This window comes from Spermophilus citellus (assembly GCF_964194105.1).
Source record: "Spermophilus citellus genome assembly, chromosome: 3".
NCBI classification, from domain to species: domain Eukaryota; kingdom Metazoa; phylum Chordata; class Mammalia; order Rodentia; family Sciuridae; genus Spermophilus; species Spermophilus citellus.
In genome coordinates this window covers 154,669,379-154,691,624 of record NC_138184.1, presented here as the reverse complement: position 1 = coordinate 154,691,624, position 22,246 = coordinate 154,669,379, and the positions used below count along the sequence as shown (strand labels likewise).

Here is a 22,246-nt window from a genome sequence, read left to right as displayed (position 1 = left end):
GTTCCTTTAATGAGAAAGTTTTACAGACTTCATAAAGCATAATTTGTTGGTTTCATTTAAGGTGATAATGTGACTATCTTAAATTATGTTCTGATTCAAAAACTTAGAAAATTACATGGTCTAATAAGAATTCCCACAAATGTTGAACTAAGTAACTGATACATTTTATATGCTTTATTTAATCACATGTAAAACAATGATATCCCTGGCATATTACTGGAGCAAGATAAAACTTTGCCTTTTCAGACACAACCAAAAGTATTTCCAACCAGAAAACAACCTTAATTTAATGCTGTTCATTTTTACAAGTAGGGAAAATGTGGTCTAAGAGGTTTAGAGTTAAGGACACTAGACCATTAATAATCAGAAAACCTAGAGATTTGGGCCTTGGGTCTATCCAACTTGACAGCCTAGTTCTACTGTACTATACTTACTCTGTGCAATAAATTTTTTCCACAGTCCTAAATTTAGACCGCAATTTTCAGTTCATTATTATTATATTAATAGAATTTTACCTAGGAATAGGGGAATACAGTATGTTCTAGGGATTACAATAGGTGTTTTGTTATCCTGTGTTTATTTTGGTATAATAAACAGTTCTGTCATCTCAAAATTATTCATCTTAAAGGGGTACCAAAATCTTGTATGGTGATTTGTACTAGAAAATACACCAATTTTGAAAATTCAAACACAAAACTGAACTCCATGAGCCACGTATTTGTTAAATATCTGTATCCTGTACTTTTGAGACTTCTTTGGCATTTAACACAAATGCTTATTTAATTCCAAAGTTCCATTTAAACCTATAGTCTACCCATATCATTATTGCATTCTCATCCAAACAGCTCATATTATGATAAATGATAGCAAAAAGTGTTCCAGAACAGTCTTACAATCAACACTACGAAGTTCCTAAAACAAATTTCCGTAACATCTTTATGTCATCAAGCCCACTTTAATGACATTTAAATGCATTCCTATCAAAATTCAGCAAAGTAACACTGTAGTGTTTGCCCTTTTATCTGGTCTCAGGAGTGGAAAATACTTACCCCATGTTCCTTAGCAGCTGTGACAACTTTGAGGAGGATATCTTCCTCAAAAAATGGTCTCACGGCATCATGGATAATCACAACTTCTGGCTTAGAAAGTCTGGAGTTGGGCTGATTGTCTGCCAATGCTTTTAGTCCATTGAAAATCGACCTGTGGCGAGTCACTCCGGCTTCAACTAGCGAGATGCGTTTATGCTTATACTTCTTAATGATATTTTCCATTGTTTCCATGTTCTCTCCAGTTACCACTACAATAATGTCCTTTATCCAACATGCTCTAAAAGAGAAGTATTTAGACATGTCATATATATCGATTCTTAGACCCCTAAGGCTAATAGAAAACTGAACTGCTGCAATAATACATATCAGTGTATTTACATAGGGAGACTAGAAACTAATAACCAAGTAAGTTCCATGCATTTTTATTAGGGGTAGTAAAAAGGCTGATGGGAAAGGACCAGTAAATGTTTCATACCATAGGTATAGATAGTGCTTCACATGTATGCAGAATATTTAGTCTAGTATATACCATATCAGCTGTTACATTTTTTAGTTAAATTAAATTTGAGCCAGGTGTGGTGGCACATGCCTATAATCCCAGCAGATTGGGAGGTTGAGGCAGGAGGATCTTCAGTTCAAAGCCAGCCTCAGCAATGTAGTGAGTCCCTAAGGTGAGATCCTGTTTCTAAACAAAATTAAAAAAGGCCTGGGGATGTGGCACAGTGGTTAAGGGAGTTCAGTGGCTGGTACTGAAAAAAATATATATAATAATTAGAGTATCAATAAGTTACCTGGGGAACAGTAAATATGATTGTGCTTTTAAATTTCCGTTTGTCATAATGTTTTCCCCCCCTCAATGGGATAAGAACAACTTGAAGCACTTTTGAATTCCAGAAATTGACCGTCCCTTTCAAGAAGTCCACTGAGTTGGCAACTGACTATTGAAGTATTAAAGCTGGAAAACTCACCGAACAAAACATGGCTACAGCAAGATAAAGAATGTAGTTTAATTGGGGAAAAACTAGTGATTTTGTATAAATGTGGATTAGGTGAAAAATCTCACAATACAGTGAAGTTAAAGGAATTGTTCCAAGTTACCAAATGTAAAACTAGTTTTCTATTGTAAGATCATTTCCTAAAGAAAGACCTACTAACTTACTGGACTGAAAATAATTCATACTACGATTGGTTACCAAGTTTAAAAAGTCTGTCAGACTTCTCTTGGACACTAGTGCTAAGGAAAGCAAGTGTCATTGTAGACTTAATGTTCCATAGCCAACAGGCCCAAAGCAGGACAGCTGCTTCTGACCCATGTCATCAACTCTGAATAAAGGACATTTAAAATTTTTTAATGTAATTATTAGCATGAGAAATCAGATATTCATGCTAGAACAGTTAAGACTTGAAAATAAATCAAGTCCTATAATACAAAATAATTAACAAAAATTAAGTACTTACTATGTCTTAAGCATTTTTCATGTTTTAACTCATGTAATCTTCACAATAACGTCTGTATTTTCATAATATGGGAAGCAAATCAGGATGGTATGAATATATAAATACATTTTTCTATATTACCATTTTATTCTAAAAAGGACTTGAAGTAGAAAAACATTTTTACTATTTTTCATCAAGCCAATATATTACATTTTCTTTCAGCTTTTGGAACATAGGCTCCATAATAGCAGAGACGATATCCGTTTTGTCCATTGTCATATCTAATTCCTACTAGGCACTCAACAATTGTGGAATAAATAAATGACCAGGAGCAGAAGAACATTACACACCCTCAGGCTTAATGATTATGAAAAAAAAGTGCTTCTCACTACTGAGAAATTACCAAAAACAAACAAAAAGCATAAAAACAGATTCCCCATGAAGGGCAGTTTTGTTCATTGTTTTCAATGTTTCTAGATGTTGAACTCAACCGATTTCCAGTTCCTATGGCTCCTACAGAATCAGGAATACCCATGTTGGCAAACACCAAAAGGGGATTCTAATCACAAATTAAACCAATGCAATAACACAGGATGCCAAAGACCTAACTACATAGATATTTTTTCCCCTCTGCTAGGGATGGAACCCAGTGTCTTGGGTATGTTATGTATTCTACCACTAAGTCATACCCCTACTCCCAGCCTATAGTTCTTACAGGCAATGAAGACGACTCTGTAATATAATGGTTATACTTTAGTTTTTCTTTGTAGTCCATTCCCCACTCTAGAACTTGCTCTACTTTACACCCTAGAATTTATACTGTTCATAAAGTCAGTCCCTCCTCAATGTGGAGTTTCCTAAGCTTTTGGCTTGACTGCTGTAGCTGTGACCCATCATTCTCCCATAATTTCATCTCCCCTGTAATTTAATGAATGCAGCCTCTTAGCAATCTCCTTCTCATCTCATCCCAACATGAGCCATTCTTGCCACTTCTGAATGATATTTCTCAAGTGTGAATTCTGAGGCCAAACCCTACTGGAGCAAGGCTCTTAGAGACCTGACCTCAGCCAACTTGCCACACAGACTTCCTCTCTCCCATCCTGCTCTTACTCTCACACCCAGATGCTCCCTGAAGAAAGGACAGTGCATTCTCTTACCCACAGGTCTCTGCTTGATCTGCTTTCTTTGCCTCTCAACAATGCTCTCACCCTCATTTCTCCCCAGTCCCACCTACTCCCAAGACCTACTTGCTCTTAGCTCAATTCAGACATAGTCCCCACCAAGGAAGTTTTCTGTGACACCCAGCAGGGCAGATTCCTCCTCTCCACTAGGCTTCATCTCCAGTCTTATTATATATCATACCACATCCTAGTAATAATTTTCTATCACCCTTTCGAAGCTGCCAACTCACAGAAGGCAAAGACTACACCCCTCACTGGCACATATTTGGCTTTCAGTAATACTAATCATAAAAACAACAGCTAAGAAGTATGGAATGTTTGCTAAATGCCATGGACTGTGTAGAGCATTCTGCCTACAATATTCACTTTTCATCCACATCAGCCCTATGAGGCCAATCACCGTTACCTCAATTTTATAGGTGAGAACACAGAGGCAATGACCTAACCATGATTACACAGCTAGAAAACAAAGGGACCAAGAGGCTATAGTCCCAATCTGATTTTGGAGTGCTTACCTTTAACCTTTAGAAGTGAGATAACACTGAGGGAAGGCATAACAATAAAGAGAAAACATCATTCTGGATCATTTTGCCTCTAGCACTTCATTTATGGTACTAGGATTGAACCATATGACACTGCTGCTTTTCTAGCCAAAAAGTCAAATTTCATATAATTTCTAAGAACTCAAGCCAAAGTAGTCATCCCTTCAACCACATATTGAGTCATTCAATGAACATCAAGTAAACATATAGCACTTGGCAGGTACTATGCTAAACACTGGTGATACAATAATGAACAAAGACTGACAGCATTTCCATGTCAAAGATCACATGTCAAATGTCTGTTAAATAAATTAATAGAATGTTTGATTAGGGATTTAAAAAAAACTAAGTTCTAAGAAGTTATAAAAAGCAAACTAATAATATGTCAATTATTTAATGTGACACCACATTGCCTTCTTTTTAAAAGGAGTCATAATACATGTTCAATTAAATTAGCGGCAGGATTGCCCTATAAAACGAGAAATAGAGATTTATTCTACTCTATTCACCTTTGTTACTTTTCACAGCATATTACATGAGGGGAAAAAAAAATCCATTACAGCAACTTTTAAAGAGATTATGTAGATCATTTTTAAAAGGCAGCCTGACACAGTGGTGCACAGCTGAAATTCCTGGCACTCGGGAGGATTGAAAGTTCAAAGCCAGCTTCAGCAACTTAGTAAAGCCCTAACTTATAGAAACCCTGTCTCAAATATAAAAAGGTCTGGAGATGTAGCTCAATGGTTAAGTGTCCCTGGGTTCAATCCCTAGTACCCCAAAACAATTTTTTTTAATAATTAAAAGAAAATGGGGCTGTGGATATAGCTCAGGTGGTAGAGTACTTGCCTGGCATGCACAAGGCCCTGGGTTTAATCCCTACACCACCAAATAAATAAATAAAGGAACAGCACAGGACAAAGTCTTCAAATATGTTTTCAGTGAATTAATGGGATTAAATTTTACTAAAATTTCCTTGAAATAGCTATAAAATAATTCTCTATGTTCCAAAGAGAGCAAAATAGATAAATTACAGAGATATACTTTGGCCTTAGACTATTTCAAACAACATATAAAGCTCTAATTAAATGTTTTACACCAGTGTTCTTCAAACTAGATTTCAAGACCCATTAGTGTGTCATGAAATCAACATCATTGGGTAAATTAAAGAGATATTAGAAAAGTTAAAATGCGTAGCACATAACCAGGGGAAAAGTTTAGATAACACCGTCTTGGACCACTATTATGTTATTTTGTTCAATAGCCAAGGATATTTCCAATACTTACAAGCTGTAATAAGTACTGTTTGTATTTCAAAGGATTTATTCGCATTCTTTTCTATTACAGAATTAAATTTTAATACTGTAAAAGGCTTTTAATAATGTAAAAAAAAAAATCACAGGACTGAAAAAAACCTTAAGTACCTCACACAGTGCCTACAGAACAAATATTTGCTGAATAAAGGCATCTAGTCTACCTCTTAGCTGAAGGCAAGTCCACACCAAACCCCCAGCAGCCCAATTCTATCAAGTTCTCTTGATTATTTCCTTCCAAGCACATTCCATAGGCAAATATAAATCTAGCCCCAAGCTCCATAACACCTACACACATTTTAAGAAATTTAATATCACAGAATTTATTTTCTCTTGGAACAATAGTTATTACTTACAAGCAGTATACTGCTCTGACAGTTTAATAAGATCAGTTGAAAACAGGACCTTTAAACAAATGCTTTCTTTAAAAGATGGGGGATGGGGGGAAAAAAATCAAACCCTATTAACACTTCTCAAGCGCTCTAATCCAGGCTGCATAAATTCAACCTCAAAGGGACAATGGCAGCTGCTACTCACCATCAGGACAGCCTGGGTGAAAATGTGGCTTCTGAACTGCACTGTGGCCATTGTCTATGGGTTCCCAACTCTCCATACCTACTCTGATGATTTAGCAAAAAAATACTGAATTGGTGTAACAGCCTGTTCTTGATCGCCTTCGCAATGTCAAGTCTCCTTGCTATGCCTGTGAAGACTTCCAGTTATCAAGCTTCAGCCTACTTGTCCTGGTCTTGTTTCGAACAAGTCCTATGGGGGTCTGTGGGAAGGCAATACAAACTTCATCATGTGACTTATACAGAATACAGTAGCCCTATTCCTTTCCTTGACTCAAACTTGACCCCCTTAATAAAGCCTTAAGACAAAAAAAAAAGTCAAATTCATCTATGCGATCACTCCTATTATACCTTTCTCTTGGAATCCCTAATCCAATTAATCACTAACACTAATCAATTCTATTTCTTAAATATTTTTCCTGTCTTCCCACTCCATTCAAATAACCTTAGTTTAATTCACATGATAAATATTGCTCATTTGGACTAACATTCATGTCTCATTCTAGTCTGATTCAACAGAATTTTCAGTGTTTTACAGAATTGTAGTAGGATAGACTCAGGAGGGTGAGACAGAAGGATTACAAATTCAAGGTCAGCCTCCTGGAAACTTAATGAGACCTGGTCTCAAAATTTTAAAAAGCAGGAAGGAGGGCTTGGGGTGTAACTCAGTGGAGAAACACCCTGGGGTTCAATCCCCAGTTAAAAAAAAAAAAAAGATTGTAGGACAGAACAGGTGTTTCAAGCACACAAGAAAACAAAAATTGAAGGAAAAAAAGTGAGGAAAATACATTCAAGTTGATATGTTGGGGGAAAAAAAAACACCTTGGTATATTAAACAATAACATGAACCTCAACTGATTTTCTAAGCAATAAGCAACCAAATCTCAAACTGTAAGACTGAGTTTCCATTGTCAACAATCTACAAAATTTTTACCAACATACCTGTAGTTGTAACAGAGGCACTAATCACTAACTGAAGACAGAAATGTGGGTTGGAAAGTCAATATATTAATATATGACGACATATTACTGTTACCAGTAATAAATTTTAAAAATTACAACTAGGAGGGTTGGTTAGCCTGAAATAGCCCAAAAAATGGGCAAGATGACAACTAAAAGATCAAGAAAGAGGCCATTTTGGGCCATGCTTATTCAGAGTCATGGGAAGCGAATTCCTGACAATAGATCTGAATGCATTTTTGTAGATCTGGAATGCTTACCAGTTGGACAGCACCTCAGTCTCAGATTTATACGGGAAGATCAATTACAATAATGTTTTCTGTTGAGCATGAATCACATTAATGAACAAGTGGTCTTAAGCAGGTCCTCCACATTAGACAGCTCAAGAAACCTCAGGAGTTATGGGAAAAGCCTGGCCAGATCTTGTTCCCATCTACCTCCAGAGCAATCCCCATTCCACAACTCTGAATAAGCAGGGACAAAAATGGCCTATCATGGACTGGCTCTAGCTCAGCGGTTCCTTCGACACAGAACTTACAAAAATGGCCTATCGTTCTTGTTCATTTTTTGGTTATTCCAGGAAAAATTCCTTAGGTATTTGAAACCAGAAATTAGAATACTGGGAGGGATTTTTACTTCAATAGGATCCTCCAGTAGTTTCCCTTTCCTCCACCTTTTGTTTTTTTCCCCTTCCCTTGACTGGGGAAAAAAAAAAAAAAAAAAAAAAATCAGTACCTTGCCAGTCTGTGACCCAGTCAGCTGCAGAATTTTCCCAGCAGGTTTCAGCCCATGCCAGGGCCTTGAGCTTTCACAGACACTGATAAAGATGTTTATTTCCCAGAGAAGCAAAAAGAAAATGGTGTCAAACCTGAGCTGAAGTTCCTTAAACTCTCATTAACCACATCCCCCGTTCATGAAGATACACCTTGGTAGAATATCCCTTTCACTGTGTCCTGAGGTTAGGCTGCAGTACTCTTATAAACTCCCCCTAAAAAATGCTTTGTACTGATGACTCTTGATGTTTACAGCTTCTTTCTTTGGAATTCCAACCAGCCCCATCTTAGGAGGTTTTTTTTTTTTTTTTTTTGGGGGGGGACTTCAGTTGAAGATTGTGAGGGACAAAATAAAGTGTTACTCCAGATTCAAGCAGTACACTTTTCTAAAAAATAAAATTAAGATACATGAGTTGATCAGAGTGCATTTTATGAATTGTCAGCACTATATGCCCCTGCTAATAATACCACTGTCATATGATTTCTTGGAACAACATTTCCTTGCAGAAAACTCAAATCACAAAGCAATAAAGCACACATACACACATACAAAAAAAAAAAAAAAATCCCAACAGTTACATAAGGGACTAATACCTCTGATCTCAGTTCCTTGTTAGTAAAATGAAAAGAAAAAAAAAAAAATCAAAGTCTCCAAGTCATAACCTTTTAAAATTTATACTTCAATTCCCTTAATAGACTATTAAGACTTCTTGACTGCTGTTATCATTTAGGGAAAATAGAAAACAAGTGTTCTTTTGCCTTATTTTCCATAAACAAGACTTTTCCAAACACTATAATTTTTAGGGTCCACCTATCTCCAGCTACCTCAGAAGATACAAAAATGCAAATTTAGGGTTTTTTCCAAGGGAGGAACTGTTAAATGTATAAATGACTACAATCCCCTGTCTAATTACCAAGTAGACAACGATCATGCTGGCCAAGATCCATAATGTCCCAGAGTATTGCCTGCATGTATGACCTAAATTGTTACAATCTCTAGGGCACTAGAACATTGTAGGTCTGTGACTTTAGGGCGTTTCAGGGACTTCACCGCTGAGAAACAGACTGAGGTAGGAACTGGAACAGTTTCAAAGTCTGTATGAATTTCAGATGTGACCACTTGCCTGATTATGTTCATCAAAGGTATAATGGCTCCTTACACTTTCCGTTTCCAAATGCCAATATTCAGAAAGTAAAATAAACTTAAAAGCAACAATTTTGGCCCTTTGGCTTCTGAGTTGTGTGGGGGTGTGTGGGGGTGTGTGTGTGGGGGGGGTGGGGGTGGCAGGGGTCCCTTTCTGGATAACAAGCCAAGGACAATGGCCTCCTGAAAGGGCTGTTTATGCAGGAGGAGGTCACCTTGCTTGAAATACAAATGGTTCACTTCAATCCAAGGTTTAACTTAACTACTCCACTGGCTTCAAAAAGATGTTTGAACGCCTTGCAAAACTACATGGTTCTTTATAATCCCGCTACTTCCCACTCCTTCAGCCTCTCCCCATCTATCACATTACTTGGCGCTAAAAGCAAAAATATGGTACCCCTTTTTCACCTCCTCGCTATTACTGCCTTAGGACAGCCTTCCACCATTCCTCTCTCTCTCTCTCCTCCATTTCTTGAACTAGTTCCCTTCAGTCCCTTTTCTAAAAGGATAAAGCGACTATTGACTTCAATTCTACTCTTAATCCCATTTCCACTACCAAAAGGTTTGGTCCACCCCCCTCTCCACCCTCAGCACACTGTTTTCTATCTTACACAGAAGGCGTTCTGTAAACGTTTGTGAGTGAAGGAAAAACACTCAGAAAACTGGAAGTGCTTCGACTAAACTTCAGTGCACGCATGCGCAGAGACGGTGAACGCGAAACGTCTCCCAGAACTGCTTCTCTTTGGGCCCTCCAGGGGCCACAGGTAGGACCCAGTGTCCCTCGGCCCCAGCCCATGCGTCAATGAATCCAGCTTCACGTGCTGGACTTCACCCCCCGCCACGTTAACTGAACACATAAGGGCCTCTGAAGGCAGCTTTAGCTTCCGTGTCCATCTGCTAAAAGGCCAGAGCTGCCCGTCCCTGTGGCGCTGGCGGGAACAGAGCTCCAGCTTCAGAGACTGAGCCCAGCGATCCGGCCCATTAGTCCCTGGAGGGGAAAGCACCGGCGCAGTGGAGCGGCGGGGCAGGGCAGGGCAGGGCAGGGTACGGGAGGCCGGCCCGGGACTCCGCTGAGGCACGCCCGGCGCCGCTTTACCTCTCCATGGCCTGCAGGGTGTAGCTGATGAGCGGCCTCTCCAGGACTGGGCAGAACTGCTTCGGGGTGGGGACGCCCATCCTCTCTCCGCACCCCCCCGCCGGCAACACGGCGGCCACGGCGAGCGTGCGGCTCCCCGGCTCAGCCCCGGCAGCACTCAGCAAGGGGACCGAGGCCGCCTGGTCCGCGCCGCACGGACTGCTCAGGCAAGGCCCCGGCTCTGCGGGCCTGGAGCCGCCGCGCGCTCCCTGCTCCATGACGGCGTCGGGTGGCGCCGCGAGACCCGACCCTCAGCGGCCTGTGGCTGCTCCTGTTCTCAGCCGGGATCGCGCCGTGGGCTGCGGACAAATAAAGTGCTCTCCGAGCCTCCGGACCCCGCTACGGCTGGCCTAAGGGGACGAGCCGCGGCCGCAGCTGAGCCTGTTTTTCCTGGCCTCTGCACCCGGCCCAGCGCCTCCGGGAGGGCTGGCTTCCGGGGCTTTTAGGTTCTCCCGAGGCAGGCCCAGCGTGGAGCAGGTGTTTGTCCTTACATACTTAAGGGCCACTTAACGTTGCACAGGCAACAGAGGTCAGTCAGAACTCTTGAGTTATGTGGAAGGCAAGGCAAGCGCCGTGAAGCAGGCTTGTAATCCCAGCCATTCCGGAGGCTGAGGCAAGGAGAAACTCAAGTTCAAGGCCAGCCACAGCAATTTACCTAGGCCCTATCAAATAAAAACTAAAATTGCCTGGGAATGTGGCTCAGTGGTTAAGCACCCCTGGGTTCAATCCCTGCTACCAAATACTACGTACATATAAAATGTTGTGACTGTCATATGTTATTAAACCTCAACACCTGTGAAGAGCATCCTGCAGCCTGTGTTTCACCCTCAACTACTGGGATTTAATTGGTCTCCCGTGTGGCATGGGTTTTGGAATGTTTTTAAAGATCCTCAGGTGACCTTAAGGAGCAAGCACTTTTCTGGAACTAGAGAGTGAAAGCACCAATGCTAATTGCTGATCACTTGACCACACGTCTCATTTAACCTCCAGGAGAAGAAGCCTGGGATTGCTGTTTTTCTTTTCCAAAAGGAGAAACAGAATGTTTAAAGAGATTCTGTAAGATGCCCAGCTAATGGCAGAGCGCCCTTCAAACTCTTATAGAGATGTGCTTCCAGAGTTGAGGAATCCCAGTCCTGAAGCATATCTTTCCCTTATTTAGTACCGTCCTTGATGGTGTTTACCATGAAAATATAGTGGAGTGTTTGGAATGCCAGAACATTATTGAGTTAGATCCTGGAAAGGTATACCACAAGAGCAGGACCTTGCTTTGCTTTGTTTTGAGTTAGGTTGTGTGCTCAGATCCTGAAATGCAACAAAAATTTAACAATTACTGAATGAATTGCTGATTGAATAAATTAGTAATAATTGAAGAGTAATTATTTGCTAATTCATAATTATTAATCACCCATCAACAGCTAATATAAGATTCAGAAAGGACCCTGAGATATGAAAATATTATAGTTCTTGGAATAGTTTTTGTTCTAGACATCTATCATAGGCAGAATAATAGCTGCCTTGAGAAGCACATATCCTAGTCTCCAAAACCTATGAATATATTACCTTAAATTGCTACAGGGACATTACAGATTTGATTAAGATAAAGGATATTGAGAAGATGAACACACTCTAGATTATCCAGGTGGGCCCTACATAATCACAATAGGTATTATATAAAGGACATCAGAGTTAAAGAAGGGGTCTGGGTGATACAGAGCCATTAGCAAAGAAAGCCAGCAACCTCTAGAAGCTGGAAAATGTAAACAAAATTTTCTCCTAGATTTTCCAGATGGGTGCAGCCTTGCCAACCCATTTTCAGACTTCTAATATTCAGCACTGTATTATGTTTGTGTTGCTTTAAGCCATTGAGTTTGTGGTAATTTGTTACAGCAGGAAAAGATAACTAATGCAGCATCACCCTTGGGAAGAACTCTAAATTTACAATTTGACTTTAATTTTCAAATACAGTTATACATGGTTTAAATATATTGATGTGATTGAAAACAGAATGCTGTTAATTTAACTTTACTTACATACCATTACTAGACCACGAGGGTGTGTTGACTTTTCAGATAAGCCCTTCATCTTGTGAATAACAAAGTATATTACATCATGTTGTGAGTATTCAAAAGGTGACTTCATTAAGTGTATACCGTAAATTTATAAACACACTTTGGCATGTCTTGACTTTTTTTAAATAGTCATTATTTTGCAAGGAAGGTACAGAGACTTCCCACATATGCCCTGTCCCCACAGATGGATAATCTACCCATTAGCATAATCCCCAACAAAGGTGTTTATTTATTACAACTGATGAAACTACATTGACTCTTTATTATTGTCCACCATCCATGATTTACCTTAGGATTCAATATTAGTGGTACACATTCATTCTATGGGTTTGGACAAATTTGAAATGACACATATTGATCATTAGAGTATCATACAGAGTAGTTTCATTGCTATAAAAATCCTCTGTGGTTTGCCAGTTCATACCTCCATTCCCAATTCTTACCTATTTGTCCTTTCCTATCGCTTTATGTTATCTTCTAGGGGTTTTGTAGTTTTGCATTTTGCCTTTAGGCCTGTGGCCCATTTTTTAAATTATTTTTGTGAAAAGTGTAAAGTCTAGGTCAAGATTGATTTTTGTTTGTGGATGTGCAGTTATTCAGTACAATTTGTTGAAAAGACAATCTTCATTTCATTTTATTGCCTTTGTTGCTTTGTCAAAGATCTATACTTATATGGGTCTATTTCTGGGTTCTTTATTTTGTTCCATTGATCTATTTATAAATACTTGCACAAATAGCCTAATGACTTGATTACTGGAAATTTATAGTATGTCTTGAAATTGGGAAGTGTCAGTCTTCTAATTTTGTTCTTATACTTCTTGACTATTCTGAGTCTTAGGCTTCTTCATACAGTGTGTCAAGATTCACAAAATAACTTTTTGAGATTTTTATTTAGATTACTTGGATCTCTAGCTCACATTGGGAGAAATTGACACCTTGACAATAGTAAGTCTTTCTCTCCATGAACATGGAATATCTCTATTTAGTTGTTTTCGAAGATTTTTCCTCAGTTCTATAGTTTTTCTCATATAGATCTTGTGCATATTTTGTTAAATTTATACCTAAATATTTCATTTTGAGTGGTTTTAAGGTAAATAATTATATTATCTTTGCATTACTACAAAATACCTAAAACAGCTCACCTATAAAAAGAAACTATGTGTTAAGCTCAGAGTTTTGAAGGGTCAAAGTCCAGGGTTGGGAGGGGGGGGACTTTGTTTTGCCTTTAGTGAGATAGGCAGATGGCTACAGGTCTTGTCTGGACAATCCATAGAGCAAACCATTATATCTTAAACCAGGAAGAAAGAGAAAGAGAATGAGGTCCCATGATTCCTTTCCAGGGCACACCCTGTGACCTAAGGACCTCCCACAAGACCCCACTTCTTAAAAGTCCTTGGCACTTCCCAGTAATACCAAGCCATTAACATATGGGCCATCAGGGGACAGAAGTAAAGCTATTAAACCATAACAATTGTTATTGTGTTTTTAATTTCAAATCCCACTTGTTCATTCCTGGTATACAGAAAGCAGTTCACATTTTTTAGTACTACCCTTTTATCCTGAAATCCTGCTATAATCACTCATAAGGTCCAGTTGTATTTAATTTTAATGTACATAAAAGTCACAAGAAATGGAAGTGGCTCTTATCTTTGTATCTGACAGACCAAAATTTGATATTTTTGTTTGTTTGACTTGTCAGTGTGCACTAGATTTATCTTACAGATTTTTTTCTATTATTATTAGAGAATGTTAGATCTAGTTAATTTTTTTTTATACTGAAGATAGAATCCACGAGCGCTTAACCACTAAGCTATATCCCAGTTCTTTTTATTTTAATTTTTTTTTTTTTTTTTTTTTTTTTTTTTATGTTGAGGCAGTCTCACTTCGTGGCTTAGGGCCTCACTAAATTGCTGCGGTTGACTTTAAACTTGTAAACCTCCTGCCTCAGTCTCCCAAGTCACTGAGATTACAGGTGTACACCATCACACCTGGCAGCTCTAGTTAACTTTTTTAGTATTCTACTTAATTTTAATTTTTCTAGTATTCAAGTAAAATCATTCCCTTTCTCAACCACACTTACTGCCTTAATACCATTTCTAGAGATGAATTTAGGTATTGCTCACAAATGCTAATGAATAGCTTAATAGTTTGCTCATTAACTCCTTGAAATCAGAGTCAAGGAAAATAAATGATTGATCTTCCACAGGCCAGCCCCAGCATTTGTCAGCCTGTGAATTCCAATTCACATTCTTCTACTTATATGGCTCATGTAAATAGTACAGCCTATTAATCTCTGACTTTTACCTCATTTTTGTACATAAGAAAGATAATACACAGAATTGAAGTGTTTAGATAGGTAATTCAGACTAAATAACACCATATGACAATAATATTATTCTTTCATTTTCTCAATATTTCTTGAAAAGTTAATAATTAACTGCCTCAACTGTCTTCATTGTGTTTTCTTGAATAGCTGAAAAGGGAAACAAGGAATATTTGCCTTTAGGACTGAAAGAAAAATTTGACTTAGTTTATTGTCTTAAAAGTTTAACACTCCCTAAGAACTACTTGCGGATGAATTTTTATGTAATATTTTTACATATTTATATAATAATTTACATATTATATAACAATCTTGAAAAGTATATTTTTGGTACCTTACTGACAGAAATTTTTATTCAGGAGATCTGGGGGAGTTCCAGATATCTGCATTTTTAATAAGTCTCTTAAGTGATTTTTGTGGTAGAACCAACTTTAAGTAAACACTGAATTAAAAAAAAATTATACCCTCATTTGTTTTGCATTCAATTTGTTGAGGCCATTTATTTTAAAACAGAAAAATCTCTACCAAATAATATGATATTTTCTTTTCTTTTGTTTTCTCCACCAAGAGTTGTATACTAAGCCGATCAGGAATTTCTAAACATTAAACCTACTCTGTGTTGGAAAGGGAGTCTAAGGACCCCACTCTCTATTGGAGATGCATAAACTGTGTCAACAAAATGACTACCCTTTTATCAGTTTTTAATAAATAACACATTGGTGGTAACAATAGGAGAAAAATAATGTATTTTGCCTAATTCCTTTAATATGGAAGTGGACTCCCACTTCAACAAATTATTTATTTGATACCTCATTCATTTGAAATCATGTATGCCACATTTGAACTATGAATTACTGGTCCATTTCTTGGGGCTAACCCTGGATTAAGAGTCCTGTCTTGTAGAAGCCTTTTCTCCAGTTACAAATCCTCTGAAGAGCATAAATTAATCTGTCAAGCCAGAAAATAGTGGAAGAAACCATCAATTTCAGAAGTTTCAGAGCTTTTCGCTTTGACTTTTGCTGTCACTTGGTATATTCCAGCTTCTGATTCCATGGAAGCAAAGAAAGTTCACATAGGAACAGTAACAACTAAGGCAGAAATGTAGCTTGCCCTGATAAACTAGAGATTTTAGAAATAAATAGCAGGCCCAGTTTCTTATTGGCACCTAAGCTAGATTAGTAGTTCTTAACCACACATCAGGATCATCTGTGAGGTGTTTACTGGTGCAGTTGTTAAATTAGAATCCGAGACAAGAGCTTGGAAGTTTGCATGCTGATAAACACATGTGTTGGTAACCACCATGTTCAATTATATACACAGGTAGAAGCCCCAGTCTAGTTTTAACAACTTGCAGTTGATTAGGGTGAACAGAGGACAGTTATAAAACAAATTTAGCACTAATCAGAGGATACATCCATTTTTACTCTATGGTGATATATTCTTGTTGAATAATTGTAGCTAATCATATACATCATATGTTATGCACAGTATTATGTATTTACATGAATAATTCTTTCAGGTCTCACAACTACTTTCTGAGACAAAGGTAGGTTTGTGCCTTTTTTACAGATGTGGAACCTGAAATTAGTGAGTTTCCAAAGGAAGGTGAACTCTGATCCCAGGTCTGTCTAACAGGTACTCACCCCTGAGGTTTCCAGTGTTTCAAGTCTGTTTTCCATACATTTCCAGCTTTTTAATGCATTTTTTTGGCAAAGTGTTACAAAAAAAAAAAAACTTTTATCCAATGAACAGTAACATTTCCTAATGCAAACTTTCCTATATTAAAAGGGATGCAGTAATTGAGGAAGGCATTGAAAAGTATATATGCCTTACAAGCTGAGATGGCTTTTTATTTGGGAATAATGGCTCTTACATCATCATCCCATAGTGTAAATTATTATTTCCTCAAAATATTTCTATATATTTATTTTATTACCTGACTTCAACATGTTGTGTTATTTTCTAATATTTATTTTAAAAATCATAGCTAATGTGCTAGCTCTGGGTTTAGTCTCTGACACTGCACTTAAAAAAATCATCTCAAAAATTTTCTGACATATTTTTAAAAGGTGCAACATCTCTAGCAATTAGAGAAATGCAAATCAAAATTACTCTAAGATTTCATCTCACTCCAGTCAGAATGGAGCTATCAAGAATACAAACAACAATAAGTGTTGGCGAGGATATGGAGGAAAAGGCACACTCATACATTGCTGGTGAGACTACAAACTAGTGGAGCCAATCTGGAAAGCAGTATGGAGATTCCTTGGAAAACTTGGAATGGAACCACAGCTATCCCACTCCTTGGTTTATTCCCAAGGGACTTAAAAACAGCATACTACAGGGACACAACCATATCAATGTTTATAGCAGCACAGTTCACAATAGCTAAATTGTGGAACCAACCCAGATGGATAGATGAATGGATAGAAAAACTTGGGTGTATATATGCACAATGGAATATTCCTCAGCATTAAAAGAGAATAAAATCACGGCATTTGCAGGTAAATGGATGGAGTTGGAGAATATAATGCTAAGTAAAATAAGCCAATCCCAAAAAACCAAAGGCTGAATGGTTTTTTTTATATATATATATATATATATATATGAGGATAGAGACTCATAATGGTGATGGGGGGAGGGAGCATAGGAGGAATGGAGGAACTTTAAATAGGGCAAAAGGGAGAGGGGGTATAGGAGGGGGCAAGGTGGTAGGAATGATGGTGGAATAAGTTAGATATCATTACCCTAAGTACATGTATGAAGACAGGAATGGTGTGACTCTCCTTTGTGTACAATCAGTGGCTTGAAAAATTGTGCTCTATATGTGTAATATGAAATGAATTGCATTCAGCCATCGTGTATAATAAGAACAAATAAATAATTTTAAAAAGAAATTATAAGTGAATGTGAATGCAGAGTAAATTTTCATAGAACTTTGACATAAGCCAGAAGGAAGACACAATTCTTCTTGAATCGAAGTGTTAAAGAAATAAATTATAATTGAGCTCTCTATTCATGATGAAATATTCCCAAAAATTGCACAGTACTCAATTTTGAATGGTCTTTGTTGTTGAATTTTGAAAAACCCTTTTCAAGACTTAACTATGTTCAATTAGTTTTTCAAAGAATCTTATTCTAACATGGAGACATTATTCCTTAAAAACCATATTTTCATTTCCACAATAATTTGTCCTGACTTAATAAGGGCCAAGGCCAACCAAATGTTACAAAATTCCAAGAGCTGCCATGCCCAAAAAATATACTGTAAATTTTGCCTCTTGAAATTGGGTATTTCAATGGCACAAATGGAAACTTTCATTTATTATTCAGTTACTTAATTTTAGAAGAACGGGGTATGTGAATATGTAAGGGGGAATATGTAATATGGTTGTTAGGTTTGGGATTTTAAAAAAGGATTTTATATTTCTAAATTATATGTCTTAGATCCTTCAAAGAAATAATGAATTAAAATTTGCTCCTTTTTTTCCTGGTAAAAACTATTCACTGAGTTGACATCTAAAAAATTAAATTTCAATATTACTGTGTTTGAAGTGGAATTTTTTCTTGAGGAAGAGTTTGAACACATTATAAATAAGTAATTGAAATGGATCTCAGTTAAAGTGTTTGTTGTGGAGGAAAAAGTGATCTTTTCTTCATGAATAGAAATGGTTTTCATACCATGGTACTGCTATTGTGACAGCACAAATAATATTAATAGCTAATGGAGAATTGGATAAAATATCTCGTAAGTTTCAATGACTCCGCCTTTTGAGTTTTTTTAAAAAAGGATTTGGGTGATTGTCACATGAATGAAATAAAATTTAAGTATTTCTCTTTATTGTGCCTCTACAGTAGACATTCATTTATTCACAATTTTCCTGTGTATGATTATTGGCATTCAAACTTTTTGATTTTCAGATTGTCAAAACCTGAAAAGTATAACTCAGAAACACACTGTTATAAGTGAGCATGAAAAATTTGCACTACCTCCATTGGACCACCTACCTATATTGACTGTTCCTCTTTCAGTACTTGTTTAGAATTCATTGTCTATGCTGTGCATGGTGGCCCATACTTGTAATCCCAACAGCTCTGTAAACAGGCAGGAGGATCACAAGTTCAAAGCCAGCCTAAGCAACTCAGTGAGACCCTGTCTCTAAATACAAAAAAAAAAAAAAAGAAAGAAAAAAAAAAGTCATTGTCTATTACAATAGTGATCTCCAAAGAAATGAAAGGGTACCTTCAAGTATATGCAAAATAACCCATTGGAATACAGGAAGTAAGTAGTAAAGCTTCTGTTTGTATTTGCTTTTCATTTCATCTTTTTTACATGTTAATTTTGGTTTTATAATGTATTTAACAGTAGTACAGTAGCACCTGTATACTATGAAAACTTTTTAAAAATGTATGCTAGTGCATGCTGAAACTTGCTTAGTGATAGAGACTTGCATGTATAACAAAGTTTAGAGCTGGAGTCCTATACTTTTGTACTCATTTTATGCTTAAGTAGTGTCTGAACCTTCCTGAGCCCCTACCAACTTTCTGATCTAAGGTTATCAAATTCCTGTTTCCTTATCACCAAAATGTAAGGACACATTACATATAATGAAGTAATGATCGTATCATTTTTGTGAGAGTTTTATAAGAGATGAAATGCTATTCCAATATGTGTAGATTCCTGAGAGCAAACAATGACTCATTTTTTTATTCCTATCATTTTTTACAGTGGCTGATAAAAGATGTTCAATAAATATAGGAATATGTTAATAAGTAAGGGTCTATATACAATATCATTGACATTTTTATGGGAAAGAGCAAGATATGGTAAAAAATATAATTGATCATTAAGCAGGAAAAAAATAAATTAAGTCTTATTCCATCCCTGGCACTGTGATTTTTGAAAAGTCATTTATTTTTGCTAAGGTCAGTTTCTTCTATAAATTGGTCATAATAATGTCATTTTCCTATTCAACCTATAGGATTGTTTTCAGAATGAAATCTGTGTAAAGTATGTATATATATATATATATATATATATATATATATATGAAAATTTGCCATGAACTCTAAAGAAACTCTATGTTAGCTTGGTTATTATTATTTCTTGGGGTTATATCATCTTCTCTGCCAAATTACACTTGACTGGAAGGAAAGGTATCTCTCTGCCTTCTACTTTTATTGCATTCCCTACAGTGTCTACACAATGCTTTATCCATTATGAGTTCTTTCTTTAAAAAAAAAAAAAACACTTAGGAATGGTAGTCTACTGCATTCAAGACTGCCCTTCCTTTTCAACAAAAACATGATGGTGTTTGAGGGGTTCCAACCAGTACCAACTTGTGTGCCCTCAAGCATTTTTTATCAATAAAAAGGCAAAGGATGTATCAAGAGAATGCTTGATTTATACCTGTCTAGGCAATCAACCTGCCACCCACAGGAGTGCTGGAAGTTTGGCAGTTAATCAGGAAGGCAATTTTTGTGCTCTATTCTCTATTGTTGCAGTGTTGGGTTTTCCCAATAGTGGTATACCTTAGTCATTCCATGCCATAGTGAAAGTTCTATGGACAGGAAATTTCCTGTATCTCTATAGCTTCTCCAGTGGCAGAGGAGTGCCTTGTGTATACCGGGTACTCAATAAATACTTAGTGAGTGTAAGAATCAATTTAAAAATTAAGACTATTTATACACATTCAAAATTTTGAGTTATTCATTCAACTGTTAATTTGATGGAATTCAGTAAGAAGTATCCCTCAGTTTCCTTCACTATAGAAAAGATTGGAAACAATGAGACTTTGTGTTGAATTTATTTCCTGTGTTTTATGTTCTTCCCTTATCCAGTTGCATTGCAATTTTTTTCTGTTTATGTATAGACATATTTGTTTTAAATATGTATGAATAATGGGCATTCTTTTGATTAAAAGCCAGTCTTATGTAAGCTCTTATTTTTGTGAAGACCATAACTTTATGTTTGAAGGAAAGAAAAAATAATTAGTATGTGTTTAGACATAAATACAATCCATTCTTAAAGATATGCCTCTTTTTGGATGAAGTACACTTTTTCCCCAAATACATAACCCAAGAAATTATTTTATACACAAACCAGAAAGATTACAGACTGAATTTTAAAACTTAACCACTTGACATACCAGCATCTTAACCTTCATAAATTGAATCATAAACTTGAAGCTTAGAAAATAATCACATTTTCTGAACTACTTAAATTTGCTTTCACTAAGACTCCAATTTAGATATGATTTTTTCTCACTCTTCTAAATATCACCTTACAGAAGCAGTTGATGAATATCATCTCTGCAATGTATTATAAAAATATTACGAGGCTCAGAGTTGTACCAATGTGCTCAATAGACAACAAGTAAGTTCCTTTCTTCTCACCCTGCCACCTCCTTTTTGGTTCAATTAATGAAAAGTGAATTGGCTGAAAAACAAGCTGTAGGGATGAGGAGGTGCAGAGCCCTGGATAAAGAAAACTAGACAATTAGATCCTTGATAATTAGATCTTCAGTAGTCAAGAGTTGATTTAAAATCATTCTTTTCAAAGGAGATTTCAAATTGTTGTCCCCTTACCAGACTGGAGAATTCAATTTGTTAAGATCAATTGATTCTCATGCAGATGATGTAATCTGACAGCCAGCAACATGCAGGGGTCCAGACCAAGCTAAGAACTTTGGAAACACAAGAGTAACTAGAGTAAAATCTTTTCCTCATCAATCAGAATTACATCTCTTAGGGGTTGCTTAAGTCTGTTGCATATTAACAGCATGTTGCAAACACATTTTGTGCTTCTAAAAATTGTTTCTACTTATAAAAAATGAATTTTCTGGTCACAAATTAATTAGGAAAAAGTGATGATGAAGGCTTAGTTATTGATTTATTACTTATCCTAGGGCCCAGGGATATTTCACAGTCAGATGGTATAATTCAACCTACTTTTGGATGAATGACTAAATTGGGCTTAAGTAGAATTTAATTTAGAGTTCAATCTATCAATATTCATTTACTACAGCAATAAAATGAGGATCTTTTAAATTGACAGATTTATCATTATTAAATATATGCAAGAAATTTCCTTGATGCCCAAGTATAGCCTCCAAAAATTTAAAAATGCTTTTGAAGTTTAAAAAAAAATCATGCATATTTTGATGTCAGCTCCCAAAAATCAATTTATAAATAGATCTAAATTTTGCCTGCCCATAATAAAGTCAAAGTACCAGTTACCCAGATGTTCTTAGTATTTTCCATCCACATAATCAGTCCTCAAATACTTGATGTTTTAGTATCTCCTTTGGGACTGGGGAGCAAAAAGGGGAGAACAGATGCCAGCAGAACGGGGTGGGTACAGTCAGCAAAATAATTATAGAGAATGTAAGGAGCACAACATTACTGAAAAATCATGATAATCTCCTGCCCAATCTACAACATCTTTCACTGAACCTGAAGTACCCTCTTTTGTACATGCCTTCAGAACCTGAAGACAAATAACAGTTTTGAATCACCAAAGGTTCTGCGCACATTGACTGTGATAACAGCACAAAGATTGGTTATTTTTTCCAGTGTTTTCTCCACTATGTACACTCAATATTTGCTAGTCTCTTTTTTCCTTTATTGCACTAATTGTGATTTATTTATTTGCTTGTTTATTTGTCTCCTCCTTTAACACTATAAGCCAACCTGGTCATTTTGTTTTTAGGAAGATATCTTTTTAAATAAATGACTAAAAGCATCCCAAT

General features: G+C 36.7%; 1 protein-coding gene across 3 annotated transcripts in view; it reads right to left on the bottom strand.

The window, feature by feature from the left end:
• Positions 1 to 13,358, bottom strand: part of CRPPA (CDP-L-ribitol pyrophosphorylase A) — a 313,443-nt gene extending 300,085 nt beyond the window's left edge. The window contains exons 1-2 of one of the 3 annotated variants that reach the window (XM_081285338.1): positions 10,065 to 13,358; positions 1,050 to 1,326 (exon numbers count right to left, since the gene is read on the bottom strand). In XM_081285338.1, coding sequence (XP_081141464.1) covers positions 1,050 to 1,326; positions 10,065 to 10,321 — 534 coding nt within the window. In that variant the 5' untranslated portion in view covers positions 10,322 to 13,358. Of the gene's footprint in view, positions 1 to 1,049; positions 1,327 to 9,579 lie in introns of all 3 variants that reach the window. The other 2 variants (XM_081285336.1, XM_081285337.1) reach the window with 2 other exon arrangements.
• Positions 13,359 to 22,246: the final 8,888 nt, after the last annotated feature.